A 25,450-nucleotide genomic window follows, 5' to 3' on the forward strand; every position below is an offset into this window, starting at 1 on the left:
TCAGCCCTGGTTCTTACTAGGTTAATATAAAAGTGCGGAGATATTGAAACCTTTCTATTCAGTGTTTTTAATCCTTTAATTTCAATAATTTGTCCCGTTAGCAGTAGTTTAACATATAACAGCAGCTGCCTCATGGTCCTTGTGTAAAAATGATAATTTGCCTGGTTATTGTACTTTATTCACTTTATCTTGTAGAATCAGAACAAATAATTAATACCACACATCAAGCGTTGGGATTAAAAAATTGCAATCCCTGGAATAAAATAATTTACTGCGATGTATAATATGGGTTTACATGTATTTTAGAATAGAGACACAGTCAGACTTTTAAAGACTATTAAAGGGCGACTGTTGCATTCAAAGTGATTCTCCGCCAAAACTGGGGGCTAATAGAGTTTACACTCTAATCAACTGCTGCGATATACAAAATAATACTAAATGGTACTAAAAATGGCACGTAGGGAATGTGATCGAATCATCCAACCCCCTGACACTCACCCCATCTCCATACACAGGGGTGTTCCCCACACCTAAGCACTTGTTTAATGCAAAGCAACTTCTTAAAGTGAATCAGGACCAAAACATCCGTCTGGCAGTCATTCCTTAAAGGGGTAGCCCAGCTGCAGGGGATTTGTCTCATACAAACACTGGAGCATTCACTTAGTGGTCTGATGCAAACCAGTCGTCTTATTTAGTCTGCTTTTCGCTTTAAGATGGACAACAGATAAGGGAATCGGGTTCCATAAGGAAGAGGTACAAGCTAGATGATGACTTGCATGAATGTGGCTATAGGGGTGTTTTGTTGCAGCTGTAAATATTTATGTAACATTTTCCTGACTTTACTGAATGGAAGGTGTTTCAGATTGTGTTTTTTCAACTGGGAACTATTATAATGTCTTAAAAAATGCCTGCTTTTTTTTTGCAGGTAATCCGTAGTCCTGCCCTACTTTATGGCTGAGATTCTAGCTATATGTATAACAGCATTCTGTCCTACTGGCAGCACAGATCCTATTTGATCCCCATTAGAAGCAGCAGTTCTGCCCTGCTTTATGGCTGAGATTCTAGCTATCTGTGTATAACAGAGCATTCTGTCCCAGTGGCAACACAGATCCTATTTGATCCCCATTAGAAGCAGTAGTCCTGTACTGCTTTATGGCTGAGATTCTAGCTATATGTACAACAGAGCATTCTGTCCCAGTGGCTGCACAGATCCTATCTGATCCCCATTGGAAGCAGCAGTCCTTCCATGTTTTATGGCTGAGATTCTAGCTAACTTTATAACAAAGCATTCTGTCCTATTGGCAGCTTGGATCCTATCCGTTCCCCATTGTGAGTAGCAGTCCTGCGGTACTTTAAGGCTTTGCTTCTAGCATCTAAAACCAATTTTACATCACTTTAGTTACATAAATGATATGTAAACATACTGTACACACCATAGCCCAACAATTTAACAGTATTGTAGCAAGGAATCACTGCCACCTCAGTTTTAAATGTCTTTTTATGAAATTAATTTAGTAACAGAAATATACCCAACACTACTGACAATGTTTATAAGCGCATAAGTTTAAAAAGTTAATAAAAGTTATATTTTGGAACAAGAGGCTCCCTTTAACTATGCTTTGCTATTGAGTTGGCTTGCTAACCTACCATTCCAGTAGCTTTGCTTATTTGGCAGTTTATTTCTCCTGTTTATTTGCATTCCTGCAATAAAGAGTGGTCTGGGACTGCGAGGAGACCAACACAAAGAGCAACTATTGCCTACATGGCTATAAACACGTTGCAGGAGAACCGCAGAGATTCATCACCAGAACACAGCTGTCTACTGACTACGGGTTACTGAGATAAGGAATTGGGTTTTCAAAGCCTGTTTTGGGTTGTTACCAATTTGTTCCAAGGCTGACCACACCAACACACACACACACACACAGGGTTCATATATTTGTTCATTGTGTAAACCAGTGATTGGGTCACATGGGAACCCCATGCAGAATCATTGGATGTGGACTGTATCCATAGCCCAATAAGTTCCTTGGCTGCTGAGATTTTGTGCCTGGCCCTATCAGTGATTTGATAAGACCTATTGGAAAGTCAGTGGGGAATGACATCAGTCAAACAAAGGATGAAACTCTGATGCAAGACTAAAGTGTCTAAAACTGTACAGAAAGTACAGAAAATGGCAATAAAGTGAATAAAGGGAAATGATGATATTACAAAGAAGGGTGTACAGATTGGGGGTGATAGATAAAGATGGGCAGTAAGCTTTGCTCTTCTTTTCCTCTGTAGTGTATACAATAAAACAGAAACAAGAAATCATTTGGAATTCAATAATAAGCACCTGTCTTGAGGCCACTGGGAGCAACATCCAAGGGGTTGGTGAGTAATATGTTATATACGAGCAACGGGATGGGGATCACTGATGTAGTGAGTAATATTCTGAAACAATTTGAAATAGGTTTTAATTTTTTTAATTTGTGATTTATGAGTTATTTTTATCCAGTAGCTCTCCAGTTTGCAATATCAGCCGTCTGGTTGCTACGGTCCAAATTACCCTAGCAACTATACACTGAATGGAATATGAATAGGAGAGGCCTGAAAGATGAGCAACATCTTTCAGACCACAGAGCATTTGTTTTTTAAATGAGGTCAGTGTGACCCTCATCTGAAAGCTGGAAAGAGTCAGAAGTTAATTATAAAAGCTATACCAAATAAATAATGAAGACCAATTGAGAAGTTATTTGGAGTTGAGCGTTCTATAACATATTAAGTTAACTAAATAGTGAACACCTCATTAAAGAATAACAATGAGATTTACCTATTTTATTATTATTATTCTTTACTTATATAGCACCAATATAGTCTGCAGTGCTGTACAATAGACAGTGAATTTATATATACTGTATATTTATATATATACTTACCCAAGTGTCACCAGCACATCTGACCATCTGACCTATGTAATAGTTTCTGACTGGCACACCCTATATTAAAAACTTTTATTTTATTGCTGATACATTGCACCAAAAAAACAACTTTTGGTCCTCTCAGAGCCCTTTCTTAAGTCAAATAACAAACCTTAACTACCCATAACCATACAATTCAAATAGATTAGTGCCCCATTCACATTTAAGCGATTAACCAATCAAAACACTCTATATCTCTAACCATATCTGGTCTTTTGTGCTGTGCTGTGCTAGGGCATCTATAACATACTTTATCTATAATATAGTGTAAATACTTTATATAAATACTCTCCCAATCTAAAGTTTGTGTCAGCAACACATTTTCTCCATTAGTTACGTGTCCAATAAATATTCCCGTAATAAATATCTATGTTTAAATGTAAATATTTGATTTGTTTAAATATATGGAGTGTTTTGATTTGTTAATCGCTTAATTGTGAATCAGGCACTAATCTATTTGAATTGTAAGGTTATGGATATTTAAGGCTTGTTAGAATGACATTGTTCAGGTATGGGACCTGTTATCCAGAATGCTGGAGACATGGGGTTTACCGGATAACGGATCTTTCTGTAGTTTGGAACGTCATACCTTAAGTCTACTAGAAAATCATTTAATTATTAAATAAACCCAATAGGCTGGTTTTGCTTCCAATAAGGATTAATTATATCTTTGTTTGGATCAAGTACAAGCTACTGTTTTATTATTACAGAGAAAAAGGAAATCATTGTGAAAAATTTTGATTATTATTATGTATACAATGGAGTCTATGGGAGACGGCCTTTCTGTAATTCGGAGCATTCCATATTCTGGATAATGGGTTTCCGGATAATGGATCCCATAACTGTATTAGCTTTGAGAACGGTATCAATGTTGTTGTTTTTTTGGTGCAATGTATCAGCAATAAAAGTTTATCAAAGTTTGAGAAAGGCCTTGAGGTAGGCCGAAACGTTAGTGTAATAAATATTTTGCTTTATTGTTTTTATTTTCTTTCTTGATGTGGATTATTTGTTGATGCTGCACTCAGACATATTTTTGGTATATATATATATATATATATATATATATATATATATATATATATATATATATATATATATATATATATATATATATATATACATATATACATATACACACACACACACACACACACTCAGGTAGCGGTTTTGGCCTAATCGCTGACAGGCAGTTTCTTTTTTTATTTTGCCCCACTCCCTTATTTTTGCATAAACATCCATCTGTTGTTTATGGCCCATTTCACGGCATTAGGAAGCGTGTTCTATTCCGTCGGAAGCGTGCAGGGGGAAACACGCCCGATGTGATACTTTGGGCAAATAAATAAAATCTGCTGTAAAAAGCCGAATGCAGACTGACAGCCAAGACGGCTCATGTTCGAGAGGCTCATTACAAGCCCCATCTTTCTCTCGCTAAAATAATAACCTTATGTGGGGTTTTTTTCTTTTGCTTTTACATTTTTTTTTTCTTCTTCCCCTTTTCCCAATGAAATCCCAATTCCAAGCGCGGCAGTGGAAATTCCAGCTCTCCGTTCCTGCTGCTGAGATTTTCCTGTGAATATTTTCGCCTGTCTTTTTTTAATATAAAACTCCTGACAAAAAAATATATATATATTTTATCCCCAGATAGTAAATCTGCGCTCACATCTGTTGAGCGGAGTGGATATTCGTCCCAGATTATATAGATCTAATGTAAATTACGCGGCATATCTGAAAACAGATCACGTTCTAATGAAAATACGTTGCGGGTAACCGAGATTTCATCAGGCTCCGTGCCAAGCCAAATGGGCAAGGGGAATTATTGCTGCTGCTAACGGGGGATATATACCTTCCTGGCTTGTCCGCAACACCTCATGTAAAATACGGGTAATCCCTTTAATCCCCCCAGTATTCTATGTGCAGAAACATTAAAGTCGACTGTAATTCTCCACTTACACGTTCAGAATTTAATATGAAATAATATATGATTCCATAACCCTGTAGTTTGATTGTTTTGCTTCCCATTTACGGCTCAACCAGGCATGCAGAAACGAGGCGAAAATTAATTAAAGGGTAACTCCACCCCTAAAACTCTTCTTGGATAACGAAAGAAAATATCATTCTAAGCCACTTTCCGATTTGCCTTAATCGTTATATAGTTAGTTTTATAGTATTTATACTAACTATAGAATTTAGTAGCACAATAGCTTTTGACGTTATGCTTGTCCAAGAAAGCATGCAAGCCCCAAATAATTAAAAAGGTTTAATGGTTTTAAAGGTATTTATACGTGTAATTGCACATTGTATCTGTCTGGCTGTTTGTAGTTTCTGCCCTGTTCTGCTCTAAACAAAGGCTACAAACAATGAAATGTACAAATAAATCTGAAAATGTCAAATTAATTTAATCAACATTTTCTATAGGTTTTTGGAGTCTCCATAATTAATATACTGTGCAGAAAATAGTTGCCCATGTCTTAAATGACTGCTGTCCAATACCCAGAATCCTCCCTTTCTTGCTCAGTGCCACGGTTTATGCCACATTGATGGTAGAGGAGAATAAAAACCCTTGGTACAACTACAGGAAAAATCAATGAAAAACTAGACAACACCTCATCAGGCAGGAGACATAATATTCTTATGAGCAGTGAGAGTTGGCAAGCAGAGTTTTACATTTTGTATGTTTTTCCCCCTATTTATTTCTTCTCTTACATATAGACTGTACTCAACTGTGCCAGTGCTTATACATTGCACTGATTTAATGTCCTTGTTAATAATGACAAGCTGTATATATATATATATATATATATATATATATATATATATATATATATATATATATTGGGGGCAATGTGCTAGTCTAGTTGATAAACTAGATAAATACAGATAAATACATCTTTTATAGATGAGATAGATCAAATGCATATTTTGAACCTCTGGAGGTTCAAAACTCTGTATAGTTATAGGATCTGTTATCAGGAATGCTTGAGACCTGAGTTCTATTTAGAAGGCTAAAAAGCTAGACAGACTTGAGACTGTAAGCTCTTGTGAGCAGGGCCCTCTGATCCTATTTTATTCTGTAACCCTTGGTTGTTAAATTATTGTAAGGTCCCTGTATGTTATGAATTACTGTAAAGAACAGATTATAAAAAAATAGATAGGAATAAAGAGAGAGAGAGAGAGAGAGAGAGAGATAAATAGATAGGGAGAGACTGATAAATAGATAGATAGATGATAGATGATAGATAGATAGATAGATATAGAGAGAGTTAGATAGACAGACAGATACATGGATAGATAGATATAGAGATCGCTAAAGAGAGATAGATGATAGATTAGATAGATAGATAGATAGATAGATAGTGATAAATAGATAGATAGATAGATAGATAGATAGATAGATAGATAGATGGATGGATGGATGGATGGATGGATGGATGGATGGATGGATAGATAGATAGATAGATAGATGGATAGATAGATAGATAGATAGATGGTAGATAGTTAGATAGATAGATAGATAGATAGATAGATAGATATAGAGATACCTAGAGAGAGAGACAGAGACAGAGACAGACAGATAGATAGATAGATAGATAGATAGATAGATAGACAGACAGACAGACAGACAGACAGACAGACAGACAGATAGATAGATAGATAAACATAGATAGATATAGATATAGCTAAAGAGAGATAGATAGACAGCGCCGGATTCGCTGGGCGGGCGCCCCTAGGCCGTGTGCTCCGCGAGGTCCTAGCGCGCGCTTGCACTACCGTATGCTGGCGCAAAAGCGCCAGCGTGCGAGCGCCGAAGCACTGGGGAGCACAGGCGGCTGGGCGGCATGCCGCCCCCAAAAATGTGCCGCCCTAGGCCAGGGCCTATGGGGCCTCGCCACAAATCCGGGCCTATAGATAGATAGATAAATAGATAGATAGATAGAGAGATAGATATATAGAGAGAGAGATATAGATAGACAGACAGTGGCTTAACAAGAGTGCGCCTGGCCCCCCTTCAAAAGAAACTTCAGAGGGGCCCAGTGCACTCCGACCCCATCCTCCCGCCCACTTCCTGCCCCCGCCCACTTCCTACCTTGCCTCCGCCCACTCCCCGGCCAGACTCTGCCCACTATCTGCCCTGAGCCGATGCTCTCTGCTTTCCTGCCACAGGTAAGAGAGCGGCTGGGGGGGGGTTTTTCTTGGCTATACTTACACTACTGTAGATAGATATTAGAAGCCAGAGGCAGGCCAAGCCGACCAGGTGCCCAAGGCAACCTGGCCGGCCACCTCGCCTCCCCTGTGTGCACTCAGCAAATGTGCTAGCACCTGAGCTCTGACATTGTGAGCACACAGGGGGAACAAGCAAGTGAGCGCCGAGATCGGCAGCAAGAGTCAGTGTCGGACTGGGGGGCCCGGGGCCCACCGGGACTTTTGTCAAGGGCCCCCCTTGCTGAGCCGCACTTTACCGTGCAGTGCGCTCCTTTCCTTCTGTGCGGTGCTGGTGCGCATGCGCAGACGGTGCGGTGCTGGCGCGCATGCGCAGACGGCACGGCGCTCCGGCTTTTTTTTTTATTTTAAATAACACGATTGGGGGTCTGGCCCGGCGGGGGCCCATGACGGGTCGGGGCCCACCGGGTTTTTTCCCGGTTTCCCGCCGGGCCAGTCCGACCCTGGCAAGAGTTACAGAGCTTTGACTAGGGGTAGGCAGACCTCTTCTGCTTACCCCTAGTTCTGGCCCTGCTAGAAGAACTGGTAAATAGACAGACTCTGTCCATTGGTCCATAAAAGAATAGGAAGATCCACTCGCCAGCACATAGTTAGACAGACTGAGCAACTGAATAAAGAAAGAGTAAAATGCGGCCCTTCCCCAGCCATAGCCCTATAGCACTGCGCTGAGCAGAAAGAGACATTGTATATCTTATATTATCTGTAAGTTATTAACTGTAACACATGGCGGGAGGTGAGTCTTCATGTTCCAAATAAGAACTTTACATCTGCCCCTCTGCGTCTCTTTTTATAAGGTGCCTACAAGCCTTGGTTTCTATCCAGGGGTGTAACTACAGAGGAAGCAGACCATGCGACTGCAGGGGGGCCCAGGAGGTATAGGGGCCCTATGAGGTCCTAATTCATATACAGTTTAAATAAATATTGGTAAAACTGGTCAACCTGGGGGCCTGAAAAATAATCTGCTGTGGGGCCAGTAATATCTAGTTACGCCACTGTTTCTATCCCATTTTCAGCCTCAGCTTTCTAAGTAAAACAAATGTTTTTGGGAAGCAGAGTAACACTCCACAGAACCATGAACATCAAGGCACTGGCTATACTGCAGCTCTTCCCCTTCACTTTATGAGATCTGAAACCCTGCTGAGCTCTGCAATCTCCTCCAGGCCTCGGAGGGCAGGAAAGTGGGTCGGATACTTAGAGGGACTTGATGTTCTTTCTCACAAAACAGTCAAAAGAAAAAGTCTGTGCACAATGCGATCCTGATGCCATATTTATATGGACCATCACATATGGAAAATATCTGCTCCAGCAGCGGCGTAAAGTCGGTTCGAGAGATAGTCCGTGGCATAGGTGGTTCCTAGACCCCAAGGCCTACAGATTAATGTTTATGATCTTCAAATCCTTCCGATTGATGCCAACAATTACATTTACAGGCGTGTCATAAAGCACCAACTGATCAGCCTTTAACATGGCTAAGTATCCACATAAACTCCCTGTTGTCCTATGAGCCATAAAACTCACATAGAGAGATACTAGAAGAGACAAGCAGGTGACATATATTACATTCCGTTTATTATCCGGCACTGAGACCCTGGAACAGTTAACGGTGAGGGATACTATGTAAAAAAACGACAGTAACTCTTTTTTTTTGGTGTTTCATGGAAACTGAAGTTAAAATAAAAAAAAGGCACCAACCAAGTTCAGTCTTTGCCAAAAGAATTTTAGACCCAATCCTAACCCCAAAAGCTAGCATTCTTGCCACAAGTGTTTTAAGTATTATAAAATTTGAAAAGCCGCAAAATAAAATAAGAACTGCCCTGTCATTTAGGGGGTTATTTATTATGGTCCGAATTTTTCTGGTCGGACTTCTGAAGTGGAAAATACCTTTTTTTAGGAGGAAAAAAACCCACAAATTTTCCGGAATTTACTAAAGTCCGATCGTGTTAGGGTCAGACCACATAGGGCGTTTTGGGGAGATTTGGTCGTCTGGCGACTAATTGGCTCGTTTTTGTTGCGCCCAATCTCCCCAAATGACTTCCCTGACTCTGCGCTGGCTTAAATGAAAAAACACCGGCGCTAATCCCACGTGGCGGTTCGTTTTCCGAAAACTTAGGTTTCAGAGTGCAAAATCTAAAAAAATGTGGTATTAGTTTTTTTTTACGATTTTATTGTGACTTTTTCCCGCACAAGAAAAAATTGTCAAAATGTATTGATAAATAGGGGGGAAAAATCAGTAATAAATAATAACTGTTAATTGTTAATATTACAGGTATGGGAACTGTTATCCTGGGGTTTTCCGGATAATGGATCTTTCCGTAATTTGGATCTTCATACCTTAAGTCTACTAGAAAATCAAGTAATTATTAAATAAACCCAATAGGCTGGTTTTGCTTCCAACAAGGATTAATTATATCTTAGTTGGGATCAAGTACAAGCTACTGTTTTCTTATTACAGAGAAAAAGGAAATCATTTTTAAAAATTTGGATTATTTGGGTAATAAAGTCAAAGTCCAAGTAAACTTTATTGTCATCTCAGCAGTATACAAATATACAGTGAGACGAGACGACGTGGCTCCAGCTAGTACATAACACAATAAATATGTAAACATGAAATGTGCATGAAGTCTATGGGAGACAGCCTTTCTGTTATTTGGAGCTTTCTTGATAATGGGTTTTTCGAATAATGGATCCCATACTTATTATTAAATAGGCAGGGTCAGACTAGGCCAGCCAACCACCGGGAAAAAACACAGTGGCCCCAGCTCTCATGGCCCCACTGGCCCAGACCCACTCTCCCCAGGCTGCACTCCTTCGCTCCTTCGTGACCTTCTCCCCCGCCGGATCACATGAAAAGACGCGGAGTGAAAAGGTATACGATGGCGGGAGAAAGTAAGCGGAACAGAGGGGGCTTTGAGGTTTGGGCAGGGGGCCCCTGGGGGTGGCAGGGGCCCTGATGCGGCAGCCCGGTGGGCCCAACACCCCCTAGTCCGATGCTGTGAACAAGCCAATATTTAAAGGTATATGAATTACCATTTCAAATTTTAAATACTGATGGTATATGTGGCAGCTGCTCTTATAACACATAAATGCAAGAAATAAAGTAAGATAGCAGGAGAAACCCCCAAAAAGGCAGTTTATAGTCATACTGTAAGTCCAGTTTAGACATTTAAGCATAAAGGCATTAGTCCCTCAGCTGGCTCTTCTGCATTGCTCAAGGGGCCATATTGACTCCCACTGAAATTACCAAAATGGATTATTGATCAAGGGTGTAAATGAATACAGTTCAAATGGTATTGATAAAAAGGCAGAAAACAGAACCAATTTTACATTTATGGAACTTTTTAGATTGACCTCAGTCCTTCAGCTGGCTCATCTGCATTGCTCAGGGGCCACAGTGACTCCCACTGAGTTAATAAAACCATTTTGCTGATAAACAGTGGACGTAAAAAGTAAAATAGGCAGAATACAGTGGGTCAAGTTTGCATTTACGGAACTCCTTGGTTAGACCTCAGTTCATGAGCTGTCTCTTCTGCATTGCTCAAGGGGTTATATTGACCCCACAGAGTTACCAAAACGCATAGTTGATCAACAGCGTAAGTGAATTCACATCAAAATGAGACGGAGGGGCCGTACTGATATAAAAGGCAGAATACAGGGCCAAGGGAACTTTCTCGTCTATATATACATTATTCCTTTTATCCTGAAGCTAAATTTAAGCTTTTGTCCTAAAAGTTTTTGTTATTGGATGAACTTTCAAGCACACAATTGAGGGAGCCAGTAAATATATATGTATTGCAAATGTTAACCCCCCCCCCCAACTGTGGCGGTTACATACATACAACAAATAAACATTGTTGTGGCAATTTATTAAATATCTTATACAAGCTGGGTGCCAAAGTGATATATAGTGGCTTTGCCAAGAAACTTGACGATACCCAAATATCAGTTCAGGATCACTCATTCTTTTCACAGCTGTTGAGGGGGTTCAGGGACAGGCAAAGCATTGGAGCAGTGAGGAGTTTAATTCTCTATAACAAGTTTGGTGCACGGCTACAGCCTGAATGGTTTTAGTTATTTGTTCAATGGAGAAGAACATCAGCAAATGAAAATAAACTGCAGAACATTCTGAGAGGCTCCTGTGTATGGATCCAGGGCTCATCCGTATTTCTAGCACCAACGCTTAATGCTCAGTGGGGGCTTCTCCTGTGGTTTGTTCATCTCTAGTGCCTTTATTGACCAATAATCTAATAAAGACCAGCCCTATGTGTCTATGAAAGCTGGAAATGTAAACCGCACCTGTAATTGGAATTATAATAATCAGCCTGATATGAAAATACTTATGTTTCACTCTACGTGTGATTTAAAACTGTGTGATTTAAAAAGTATTTTTAAAAATAATAACACAGAGTAGCACATAATCCATTATATCAAGTGTAAGGGGTTCTGTGACCATATAAAGACACAAGGCTGCAGGCCGAGTTATACAGGGAACTCTGAGTATTACTCATGTATGATAAGGGATAATATACCCCCTACTGTAAATGATAAGGATATTAGAAGTCACAGCGGGGTTCTGTGACCATATAAAGGCACAAGGCTGCAGGCTGAGTTATACGGGGAACTCTGAGTATTACTCATGTATTATAAGGGATAATGTACCCCCTACTGTAAATGATAAGGATATTAGAAGCCACTGAGGGGTTCTGTGACCATATAAAGGCACAAGGCTGCAGGCTGAGTTATACAGGGAACTCTGAGTATCACTTATGTATTATAAGGGATAATGTACCCCCTACTGTAAATGATAAGGATATTAGAAGTTGCTGAGGGGTTCTGTGACCATATAAAGACACAAGGCTGCAGGCTGATTTGTACTGGAAACTCTGAATATCACTCATGTATTATAAGGGATAATGTACCCCTACTGTAAAATATATATAATTTGTATTGTGTTATTCATAGCTTTACCCATATTGATTGCAACAGATTGCTTGGCAAGTAGCTAACACATTGCTATTTTAATGGAGATTGTGTTACTGTTAGATGCTGAGTGCTCCCTAATAATAATACGACACAAGAGATATTACCCGGTGCAAAGTACATTGTACACTGACTTCATTTGTAAAGTGATGGACTCCTGCCTATTCTCCAGCCTCGCACGATCTCTATACGGCCTCGTATAATGTAATGTGACAGCTGCTGACATACACGCACTGATTATACTCTCTTTACTTTTTCAAGCTCCGGCCCATCTTGGTGACTATAAACCTTTTCAGCCAACAGACCTGAGTCACGTCCCAAAAAAGCCCAAATCACAATCCACTGATAAAACAGGACCTGATTCTAAATATTTCTAAGGGACAAAAAAGGATAAAAAGAACACAAATGTTTCCAAGTACAAAAAATAGAAAAATGATCCCACGCACAAAGGCTCACAAGCTCTATATGATCTATATTTATATGTTACAGTATAAATCTGTATCTAGAGAGATGGAAATAAAAAACACTTAATTAAATATGAAATTCATCAAAACTTTAAGGATTTCTTTATCTTGTGAATACAGGTATGGGAACTCTTATCCAGAATGCTCGAGACCGGGGGCTTTCCGGATAACAGATCTTTCTGTAATTTATATCTTCATACCTTCTACTAGAAAATCATATAAACTTTAAATAAACCCAATAGGCTGGTTTTGCCTCCAATAAGGATTAATTATATCTTAGTTGGGATCAAGTACAAGTAACTGTTTTATATTTACAGAGAAAAAGGAAATCATTTTTAAATAGGACCAAGACGGCCTTTCCGTAATTCAGAGCTTTCTGGATAACGGATCCCATACCTGTACCTGAAAGATGTATAATATTTTCACACACTTTTATACTGTATTTCCGACACTTTTTTTTTCAATTCTGGAATCAGCAATTTATTTTAAATTAAATTATTTGATTTAAAAAAAATCTTATTATCTGCTTTCCTAAAATATTTGCAGATTTTGTACAAATGGATTCATACATTTTTTTTGGTGCTAAAAAGGGAAATTCATTAAGATTCATTTTAAAATTCCCATTCCTAGCTCGGCCCATTTTTATTTTCAAAACTACACCGAATACGAATAAAGCTTTGATTTCGCACAAATTGCAGAATTTCAGTGCATCCCATCGGCAGTTTAATCTCTCTGGTTCTCTATACAGGTATGGGACCTGTTAATCAGAATGCTCGGGACCTGGGATTTTCCGGATAATGGATCTTTCCATAATTTGGATCTCCATCTACTAGAAAACCATATAAACATTAAATAAACCCAATAGGCTGGTTTTGCTTCCAATAAGGATTAATTATATCTTAGTTCAAGTACAAGCGACTGTTTTATTATTACACAGAAAAAGGAAATCATTTTTAAAAATCTGAATTATTTGATTATAATGGAGTCTATGGAAGACGGCCTTTCTGTAATTTGGAACTTTCTGGATAAATGGTTTCCAGATAACCTGTATTTCTTTTTTCAATTCTTTTTCGCCAGCTTCTCTATTAATTTCATTATCAGACGTCCATGCCCTCAATTTCTAGAAATATTTTAGTTTAAAAAAAAATTCTAATTCTTTCTGTCTTTATTTCTACCTTTTTGTGTTTTTCTGAGTCAGGCTTGGCTAGATCATTGGAGAGATGTTTGAGGCTAAGAGAGAGCTAATTCTGAATATTTTTGTTCTCTATATTTTCACAGATGTTTTTTTTTATCACAGGTTAAAGGGAATTCCAATATTATCATTATGTTCAAGAGCAGATGCATATCCAAAAAGGAGGATGAACTTTAATCTAAATTTAGAATTGTTTTATAGATAAATTCCATTCCAAAAAATGTTAATTAAAAAAAAATTCTTCATCCCAGCGTCTGATTATACTGCGATTCCTTAACAGCCACCGCTTGCATTGGAATTTTTTATTTAAACAACGCAACGATAGGGCAGCTCCTTTTTCGTGACAACGTCGATCATCAGAAAGAGGGAAAATGCTACAGGAGAGTTTCTAGATAATTAGGATTTGAATTGTATTGACAGCATCGAAAACAAAATTTGTGCAAGGGCGTCTTTCAAATAAAGGAAATTGTTGCTGTCAGTGCATGGGCCCCGCTGGTCTGTGAGTGTCTGCACATGGCGCCTGGGAGACCCGTGCAAAGGCAAACAAACATTTAAAGGGGCATTTTAGCTAAATAGTAACAGGAATAAACAGTCACCTTGTGTTTACTCAAGCATGTCACCCCTGCGGCCTCATTATGGGCCCTTCCAAAGACATTAAACTGTCACTGCCTGAGCCACAGCCGTGATATACAGCCCCTGCTTAATCCATGCTGCCTTCATATAAACCATATATAAAGTGAATAAAGTACCCCCTATTGTAAAATATAAAATATATATAAAATATAAAATGATGAGGATATTATAAGTCACAGAGGAGTTCCTTGAACATATAAAAGCACGAGATCATGGAACTATGAGGTTACTTCTAATATCCTCATATTTTCCAACAAGGGGTACTTTATTTATTATAATACACAAGTTTTAGTGAGTCATGTGACAAAAATGACTTCATTACTCACCGTTTATAACTGATGACATCACTAGTCACCGTTTACAAGGATATAATTTACAAGATGTTCATGGCTTTTGTGTATTATATATATATATATATATATATATATATATATATATATATATATATATATAGGCAACTGCAACCAGGAAAGTTTAAGACAGACAGACAGACATTGTGTTTAGGGATCCTCCCTGCTCATTGCACTGACCACAGATTAAAGAGCTGGGGGGGGATAAGCCAATTAACCAGCTAACTGCCTGCCGTGAAAGCAAGCAAATGCCATATTCAAAGAACTGATTGTTCGTGCCAAATGGGGGGTTCGGTAGGCTGGGCACCCCCTTACCTTGCTAAAGTAAAAAGAAATATTGTCACAACAATGTATTGTAAAATGCCCATGTATTAAAAATCAACAAAGCCTTCCCTGACTATATAAAAGGCACACAACATTCTTTTTTACAGGTTATGAATCCCTGAACAATGACTTCTAATATCCTTATATTTGTACAGCAGGGGGTTCATTTATAATTCATTGTAATAACAGCACTGAAAACAGATTCTGACATCGCTAAGCACTGTTTGTAAGGATATATTTTACAGAGATTCCATGGCTATTTAAATATATATACATTGGTTCAGGTATGGGATCCGTTATCCGGAAACCAGTTATCCAGAAAGCTCCAATTTAAGGAAAGGCAGTCTCCCATAGACTCCATTTTACCCAAATGATCCGAATTTTTAAAAATGATTTCCTTTTTCTAAGTAATAATAAAACAGTAGCTTGTACTTGATCCCAACTAAGATATAATTAATCCTTATTGGAGGCAAACCCAGACTATTGGGTTTATTTAATGTTTACATGATTTTCTAGTAGATTTAAGGTATGAAGATCCAAATTATGGAAATATCCATTATCCGGAAAGCCCCAGGTCCCGAACATTCTGGATAACAGGTCCCATACCTTTAATTAATATTTAGCACAATGCACTTTAATTAACCATTTATTGGTGGGTGTGAAACAATAAGGTTAAGATTTTCACTTCTTGTTTTACATCCTGACGACGGTTCCAGGTGGATCGAAACACGTTGATGTCTTTTGAAATTCAATAAATGAATCATCGGTCTCTACTTGCATGTCTTCTTCAGGATTATGAAAACCACATTCATATTCCTGAAGAAGGCTCGCTGCTCGTAAGGAGGAGCCGAAACATTGAATAAATGTTTTCGTTTTTTCACTATTGAGAAAGACCTGTGAGTGCGGTTATTGTCCTGTATTATATACAAATATTTATATATATCTGTATATCTGTGAATTATTGTCACCAGGAGCTGTAAGCTGGTACTAGTAATAGGTCCCTCCATTAGTATGGCAGAGAAAGAATAGATTATGGAATATATATATTTATAAGCTGGAGCCTATACATGGGGAAAGACGTGTGTGGTTCTCTGTTATAAAGGGAACGGCAGGAGGGATTCCACTCCCAACAGATAAGTACGTGCCAGCACTACGAGAAACCTTGAAGTCGGTTGCCAAGCGGAACCTACTATCATCATATTATGGGGCATGAAACTCCAGTGTTTGCGTATTAAATATTCATGTTATCAAATGTCTATAATCATGGATAATTTAGGGAGTAAACACAGAATGTATCTCCTATGGTTTGATTGTATCTTGTTGCTGTGAGATGAGAAGCAAAAGATTTGTTTCATTTATCCACTTTATCAGTTTACTTTTCTGTCTTCTGAGTGTCGTTTATTTTCTGTCTAGCATTCTACCTATTTGTTTATGAATATCCCTGTCAACTACGTGTTTGTCTCTTATCCTACACTTTCTTTCTTTCTTTCTTTCTCTCTCTTTTTCTTTCTTTCTTTCTTTCTTTCTTTCTTTCTTTCTTTCTTTCTTTCTTTCTTTCTTTCTTTCTTTCTTTCTTTCTTTCTCTCTCTTTTTCTTTCTTTCTTTCTTTTTCTTTCTTTCTTTCTTTCTTTCTTTCTCTCTCTCTTTATTTTTCTTTCTTTCTCTCTCTTTCTTTTTCTTTCTTTCTTTCTTTCTTTCTTTCTTTCTTTCTCTCTCTCTCTTTTTCTTTCTTTCTTTCTTTCTTTCTTTCTTTCTTTCTTTCTCTCTTTCTTTTTCTTTCTTTCTTTCTTTCTTTCTTTCTTTCTTTCTCTCTCTCTGTCTCTCTCTCTTTCTTTCTTTCATTCTTTCTCTCCCTTTCTTGTCTTCATATATTAATTATTATCAATCATATATTTTCTGTCTGCTCTCGACATGTCTTTTTCTTTCTTTCTTTCTTTCTTTCTTTCTTTCTTTCTTTCTTTCTTTCTTTCTTTCTTTCTTTCTTTCTTTCTTTCTGTCTACCTTTCTTTCTTTCTCTCTACCTTTCTTTCTTTCCTTCTTTCTTTCTTTCTTTCTGTCTTTCTCTCCCTTTCTTGTCTTAGATTCATATATTAATATTTTCTGTCTGTTCTCTATCTATCTATCTATCTATCTATCTATCTATCTATCTATCTATCTATCATCTTCTCTCTCTCTCTCTCTGTCTATCTATCTCTAATGGAGTAGCCATCTCCACAGCAGTATCATGTAGAATGAAGGAAACTGAAGAGCCTTCCAAAGTAAATTAATGTCGTTTTTTTTATTGAAGCACTACATGTTTCGGATCTCCAGGATCCTTGCACCAGAGGAAGGATCCTTGAGATATCTTTCTATCTCACTGTGTCTATATCTCTATATATCTCTATTGATCAGTCTCTATATTTAGCTAAGAGTGCAGGCAATACAATTTATTCCTTTACTTGGTGGAAAATTCAAATAAACATTTAATGAATTGCCCTACGCTCTGGATCCATTGAGTTTATTATACAACAAACTGCACTGAGTAGGTGAGTGTATCTCTATAGGAAGAGTTAGGAATCGGTCATGTTTGTCTAATTGTTTTCATTTTTAACTGAGCTTGTAACCCCCCCCCCCCAAGCACATGGATTCCATCTGTGTAACTGCCGGGGGAATCTATGAAATTGCTGGGAACAAAAAAAAATTTTTTCCAATATTATTTAATTGTTCCAGAAAGATTGTTTTCTATTTATAAGAGATCTAAGTCTCCTCTGCACTGGGAGCTCCATGCAAATAAGTGAATAATCCCTGTCTCTCCCCCCCCCCATCTCACCCCAAAGCAACGGCTCCAAGTGCGAAACGCGTAAAATAAAATGTAATCGCATTCAATTTAAGGGCAGAGTGCATGCTTCTGTAAATGTGACTGATCCCGGATAAAAGGCTGTAAAATAGATGGACTGGCAAAATTAGCACTCGGAGTAATTCCCTTTATTTGGGGGTGGGTGGGGGTGATTCTTATTAAATACAGGTATGTTACACATTGTGCCGCACAATAGGTCACTCTCCCAGAATAAATGGGTTTATTGGCAAACAGTTGTATTTCATTATTAACCTAATTCTATTATTTTTTTGGGCGGCAGTTGGAACTTTCTATTGGCTCTTCTGACAGTTTCCAAATGCACCTATAAAAATGGTTACAGAAACTCTTTCCTAAAAAAAAAAAAATCTAAATTTTTAAATAAGCTATTTCTGACTTTTTATGCTGAAGACCCCCGTTGAGACATAAATATATATATTTTTTAATTCATATTTTTCACTGAATTTTTCTTTTCAGCCAGGAGGGATAAATATGATTTTATTTAATGAATAGCAGATACAGCAGTGTGTAAATATTATAAAGGCAAAGCTGTCTATAAAACGCTGGTATGCGAGGCTGCTGCTTCCAGGGCTTGGGTGTGGGAAGATAATAACATGCACATTTTGTTTTATTTGGATAAAAAAGTACACTTTCATTCTGAAATTAAATTACAAAAAAATGGAATTTTCTATTATTAGATTTTTTTAAATGCTGGATTTTATTTATATAAAAAAATTCAATTTGAGACCCCCCCCCAGAGCTTAATTGAAAACAGAAAGCGGCGGAAGGAGGAGGAATAGATGGGAAGTTCTATGGGTGCAGCTGAATGTACTGGAGTACTACAAGGTCAGGGAATTATTGGGGTACACATAGGGTAAAAGTTGACTTACCGTAGCAGGGTATCAGGGGGTCCCCGGGGCTATCCTGTACTTTCAGGCTGTCTGATGGGGATTTGCAAGGGGTGCTCTGCATGTAGAGGTGAGACGGCTGCTGCTGGTGCTGATGGGATGGGTGATGTGCCTGGTACTTGGAGAAGGAGCCTTGCTGCTCTCCTGTGTTGCTCTGGGCACTGGAATCCAGTGATTGGCACTCTTGCTGGAAAGAGCCCCTGGACTTGTCTCCAAAGCCTTGTCCTTTACTGGCCAGGAAAACTGGGCTAAACTTATCACTGGGCTGGAATGCCCTAAAAGGAGAAGTCTGTAGCTCCCTGCCCTGCAGAGCTGGGCTATAGTAACAATCCATGGCAGGGGGATCACAATAAGACACACAGGGATCAGCATTCATTCCTAAAATAAAAGGCCCAAATGTCCTTATTTTTTTGGAGGGCACCAATGCACCGGGAGCCTTTCCCTCAATTCCCTCCCCCTCTTTCTCCAATTCACTCTGTCACTTCCCTTTCTCTGCTCTTATTTGTCTGATTCTGCTCTCTACCCCTCCGTCTCCCCTGTCTGCAAATTCTCTCTCTCTCTTCACTGTCAAGTCTCTTGTCTGTAAGCTTACACTCTACTGCCTGCTACTTTGTCTTCTGTCTATAAGTGTGCACTCTACTGCCTGCTAACTAGCCTTCTGTCTATAAGCTTGCACTTTACTGCCAGCTAACTGGTCTTTTGTCAATAAGCTTGCACTCTACTGACAGCGAACTGGTCTTCTGTCTATAAGCTTTCACTCTACTGCTTGCTAACTGGTCTTCTGTCTATAAGCTTGCACTCTACTGCCAGCTAACTGGTCTTCTGTCAATAAGCTTACACTCTACTGCCTGCTAACTGGTCTTCTGTCAATAAGCTTGCACTCTACTGCCTGCTAACTGGTCTTCTGTCAATAAGCTTTCACTCTACTGCCAGCTAACTGGCCTTCTGTCCATAAGCTTGTCTCCTAACTGTCAGCTTGAACTGTCCAATACACTTACATTCTCCATTCTGTGCAATTCTGCTCTTTCCTGCATATGGGCAATTTCTTATTTAGCTCTCCCGTGTGTAACTTGGTGCTCTCTTGCACTTGTATGTTGCTGTTTTCTGATTGAAATCCTGCTCTCTCCTGTCACTAAGCTTGCTCTATGTGCCTGCCTGCAAGCTTGTAACTGCCAGTTAAGCTGCACTTTGTTGCACGAAAGCTTGCACTCTCTTCTCCTCTCGGCAAACTTGCACTTTCTCGTGTTCCCCTCTGCTCTGTCTCTCCAAATCCCCACCCTGCAACCTTCTACTCTCTCTCCCACAGCCTCTTTCCCTCTCCAGAAGACCTCGGGCAGACTCCCAGCGCGGAGCTAAATCCTCAGCAGTAGTTCCCAGTCGGAGAGGCGCAGGATGCGCGCAGCCAGTGTTGTGATGCGCCCGGTATAGCGCGGATCCTCCTCACTCTCATTAATAGGAGGGAGGTGACACGCAGGGGCCGGGGGTGGGAGTACTCGGGCCACAGGACATTCTCTATGGACAACAAATCTATTTCAGCTCAAAAAAGAAGAAACAAACAAACACATGACATTAATGTAATTAGGGACGTGAATGCGCTTTTGTCTGCGCTGCGCTGGGAGGGACACGGGGCATTAGGTGTCGGGGGTCGGGTTTGCTTTGTTGGGGGGCTGCTTGTGCCCAGCTAGAGAAATGGGGTCGTGGTATTGTGTCCTGTCCTTATGTCCTGAGTTTTGTTGGCAGGATTATTCCTATACAGCAAATTTATTATACACAAGGATCGCTCTGAATTCTTCCATCCTCCTGCCGCCTTATCTATATCTGCAGGAATTGGGTCATTATTTGACATTGGTGGATTTTGTTTAGACGTTTCTTTCTGGGGGTGCTCATTGCTTCCTATATATACAGCTGCAGAATAGAAGGATTCAGAGGGGCCATTGCTTTGTTCAGCTGCAGGACAGTGGGGTTCTGGGGTTTCCATTCTGTATATAGAGCTGCAGGACAGTGGGATTCTGGGGATCCCATTCTGTGTATAGAGCTGCAGGATAGTGGGGTAAATGGGTTCCCATTCTGTATACAGAGCTGCAGGATAGTGGGGTTCTGGGGATCCCATTCTGTATATAGAGCTGCAGGATAGTGGGGTATATGGGTTCTCATTCTGTATACAGAGCTGCAGGATAGTGGGGTTCTAGGGTTCCCATTTTGTATATAGAGCTGAGGGATAGTGGGATTTTGGGGATCCCATTCTGTATATAGAGCTGTAGGATAGTGGGGTTCTGGGGATCTCAGTCTGTATATAAAGCTACAGGATGGTGGGGTACATGGTTTCCCCATAGAACTGCAGGATAGTGGGGTTCTGGGAAATCTGGAATATTTCTGCATTATAGTGGGAGACATGCCTATCTCAGCTTTTGGATCTGGGATTCAGACGATGGTGGCGATGTTCGATCAGCCCCCAGAATTTCAATCCATAGTGACAGAATAGTGGGGTTCTGTACAGATGTACACTAGCAGAGGTGAGGTGCCCCCATTTATTTCAGAGAGTAGGGTGTGTGTTCCCTGATCACAAGCCAAGCTCCCCTCTGTGTTTATGTTTTCCTCTTATTCATTCCCCTTTTTACAATAATAATAATAATAATAATAATAATGGTGATAATAATAGTGGTGATGATGATAATAATAATAATAACAACAACAATACCCTAGTTTTGCTAAAAAAAAATAGAGGAATTGATACATACATCTGTCCTTTCATCTCTCGCAGTTCTGCAGAACAGGAAGCTACTGCTGGCCCCCTGTCGTAAGGCTCACATCAAGCCCAGCAAGGAATTATAATGATGGAACAGTACAAGAAGACTGTTCCTACTCGGCCAGTTTAACCCTGTGCGTGACTTATTAAAGAAAGTATGACAGCTGTGAAGCTAATGTTTATTTGCAATACTAGATAGTTGTAGTACCATTAAACCATCTCACTGTGCCCTCTAGTTCTCTAACAAAGATTACATAAAGAAAACATTATTACAGATGCACAAGAATTAACCAATCAGAATGCAGCCTACGCAAACAGTGCCAAGCACCTTGGTGCTATCTAGGTGGTCAATATCGAGCTGATCCGATCGTGGGCCCTAGGGCCCATCGATAGGATCCTAACGAATGGGAACAGGCGGTCGGATCACGGGACCGCTTCAACGAACAGATGCGGCCACGATCCAACGGGATTTTTTGTCCCATCCGATCGAGATTGGGGAAGCCAGTCAGGCGGCCCCATACACGGGCCAATAAACTGCCGACTCGGTCTGTCGGCAGCTTTTATCGCCCGTGTATGTCCACCTTAAAGGTGGTGATGATTTAAGTTGCCGATTAAGGTCCTTTAGATCCTTTATCTGCCCGTGTATGGGGCCTTCCGTCAGTCCTCCCCAAAAATTGCCCAGATATTGATCGGGCAGGTTTGATTTCCCCACAATCGAGGCCCAGTCCTGTCAGCACCCATTCTCATCATTGTTATCCAATCATTTGGCCCCAGGGCTGAACAATCTGATTAACCTAATATTGTCCAGCCTTTGGTGAATATATCGGGGGACAGATCTGCTCATTTGGTGGCCTTGCCAAACGAGAGGATCTTATAGTGTATGGCCACATTAACATACAGAGACATGTCATGGAAGGACAGACTGCTGTTAGTTGTTTTGTGAGAAGCTGGGTTTAAAGAATCCAGTTTTAGGGAAACAGAATATGGAGCCAGATTGACACAGATCAGCTGGGATTTTACTGACTGGACGATTTCTTTGCATTTTAATAGAGTTATGGGTCCTGCAGAGAAGTTTTATTGTGTAATATTGCTTTAAGCACACAACGCTGATGTTGCTGGACTACAGCTCCCAGCATGCTTTAGCCATTGATAAAATCATGGTACATGCTGGGATTGGTGGCTCAGAAACATGTGGGTAAAGTCAGGTTGAGCCAATGTATCAGGTCAGCAAACAGGTTTATGATTCCTTTAGCAAGGAATCAAATCAACTGCAGAGCTTACACTCTATTTCCAGTTGTTTTTGTATTTTAATTTGCTTGGATTAAATGCAATTCTTAGCAAAGTTTTCAAAAGATATGCATTAAAAATGTCTGGTCTTGACAGCTATGGAAAGCATTATTTGTTTCTCCTTTTCTGTTCTCTGGTTCTGACTCCTGAGATAATGTAGCAGTGGTAAGTGCAACCTCCAGATCAGCTGGTTCCTGCTACATTGTTTCAGGAGTAAGAACCAGCAGAGCAGGGAATAGAAACTAGCTACTGTATAATAGAGCCAGTAGAAGTGACACAATGCCTAAAGCAGATACTCTATAAGGCTCACACCAAGGGCTCAAATATTCATATTTTTCATATTATTTCATATTTTTACATTCATTCACCTGTGCTTATATTTACCTGGAAGTGAGATATATTAAAGGGATTGTTAACCCCAAATAAAAATGTTTTACTCTTGGAAGAAAATGCCATTGTAAGCGACTTTCCAACATACGTTCGTTACACATTTGTCTGGGGTTATTTGTAAATGTAATTGCCATAGAAAGACGTATCTGCCTATCCCTGTCTGCACTGCTGGTTCTGTCTCCTGAAATAATGTAGCAACCGTCAGCCATGAACAGGTCTGTTAATCAGCTGACAACTGAAAAAGTCTCACCTCCAGTTCATGGGAAGTGGTACATTTATCCACTTGGGCCCGAACCCATGAAAAAGACAAAAAACAACTCTGACCCCCAAACTTAGAGAGGAGACTCATAAGGGGATGCACTATTGGCACTTCTGATGCCAGCCTGGTAGGGGAGACACTTTTACCTCCTTAGGCCCCACCATCTGAAATAGAAATCCTTGACCCCAGAGATGTAACCCATTTATCCATTGTGATTCTTTATAATTGCAGAACAGAAAGATCTACCTGTTTTGCCTCTATAATGAACATATACAGCCTGACACCTCCAAGAAGAGATTTATTTACTCCTTCTCATTCCCCATTGCCCCTCTGATACACCCCAGCACCCCCAATTTCCACTCTAATACACCCCAGCTCTTCAGAACTCACATTTAGCCCATCTTCCTCTCAGTCTCAGAATAGAGACATTTACCTGCTTTGCCCCTAATCTTTCAGAAGAGGCACTAGCCCCTCTGCCCCCCCCCCAGTAGAGAAGAGTTTGCAGCCGGCATCCCTTGTTATCCCTTTACTGCCTCTTAATTCTTTCCTCATTTTCTCTCTCCCCTTCTCAGGATTTAATAAAAAACAAAATCAGATGGGGGTTTCCCCTCTGCCAGAGCTGCTGTGGGACTGGGATCGGCCGACTCCTTGCCTGGAACACACACTATAGAGCCCTGTCCTGGGGGGCACCCAGAAACCTCAGGTGGGTGAGTCAATTCCGTTGCTCAACCCCAGGCCTGGGCACCCCACCTTTGAGTGTATGTGTGTTGTGTGTGTGTGTGTGTGGGGGGGGGGTGGTAGTAACATGGGGCAACCCCTGATGTGTATTTCCTATCATCAGTCTCTCTCCTTCTCTCTCTTTTGTCCCTCTCTCATATCTCTGTCATTTGTCACAGTCTCATTTCTCACTCTCCTTCTCTCTCATCCCTTCTTCTCCTTTCTCTCTTTCTCTCTCTTACCTCTCTCTCTCCAACATCTCTTTCATTTGTCACATTCTCATTTCTCACCCTCCTTCTCTCTCTCATCTCTTCCATCTTCTCCTTTCTCTCTCTTATCTCTCTCTTTCTGTCTCGTTGAAGCAGTTAAGAGTATCACCCTATAGCAATGTATCTGTCACTGGTGTTACTTATTCATCTTCTTCTTATGTCGAATAGCTTCCTGCATCATGATTATTATTATTCTTATTATTAGTATTATTATTAGTAGTAGTATTGATATTATTATTAGTATTATTATTATTATTATTATCTGCTTCAAAGAGAAAGAAAGAGAGAGATAAGAGAGAGAAAGAGAGAAAGGAGAAGATAGAAGAGATGAGAGAGAGAAGGAGGGTGAGAAATGAGAATGTGACAAATGAAAGAGATGTTGGAGAGAGAGGTAAGAGAGAGAAAGTGAGAAAGGATAATATTAATAATAATATTATTAATAATATTAATAATTATTATTCTTCGTCTTCTTCTTCTTATTGTTATATTACTATTATTATTGATACTACTACTACTACTATTACTACTATTACTAATAATAATAATAATAATAATTACTATTATTATCAGTAGTAATATATTCCCACAGTTTCAGTCTATGTACCAGACAAAAATCAATTGCTACTTTGTCACATTGTGTGCCACTCTAGTGTGTGTCTGGCCTTTGTACAGCAGCTCTTGGACTGAAATACCTTTGCGTTTGTTTCTGCCTTTATTATTAGATATGTAAGCTCTTGTGTATGAGTCCCTGTGTGTGTTATTTGTGTACACGTGCGTCTTTGTCGCATGTTTGTGCTTATTATTCCTAGGTGTTTTTATCCATCCATGTAATTTTTGTAGGTGTGTGTGTTTGTTGGAATTGTGTCAGTACAAATATATGTTCATGTGCCTGTGTGGGATTTTATACAGTAGAATCCACATTT

General features: G+C 39.6%; 1 protein-coding gene across 1 annotated transcript in view; it reads right to left on the reverse strand.

Annotated features, from left to right (window-relative positions):
- Nucleotides 1-20,332, reverse strand: part of LOC108715264 (homeobox protein aristaless-like 4) — a 45,679-nt gene extending 25,347 nt beyond the window's left edge. The window contains exon 1 of the mRNA XM_018260275.2: nt 18,842-20,332. Coding sequence (XP_018115764.1) covers nt 18,842-19,235 — 394 coding nt within the window. The 5' untranslated portion in view covers nt 19,236-20,332. The remainder of the gene's footprint in view (nt 1-18,841) is intronic.
- Nucleotides 20,333-25,450: the final 5,118 nt, after the last annotated feature.

Source organism: Xenopus laevis, chromosome 4S (genome assembly GCF_017654675.1).
Source record: "Xenopus laevis strain J_2021 chromosome 4S, Xenopus_laevis_v10.1, whole genome shotgun sequence".
Classification (NCBI taxonomy): Eukaryota; Metazoa; Chordata; class Amphibia; order Anura; family Pipidae; genus Xenopus; species Xenopus laevis.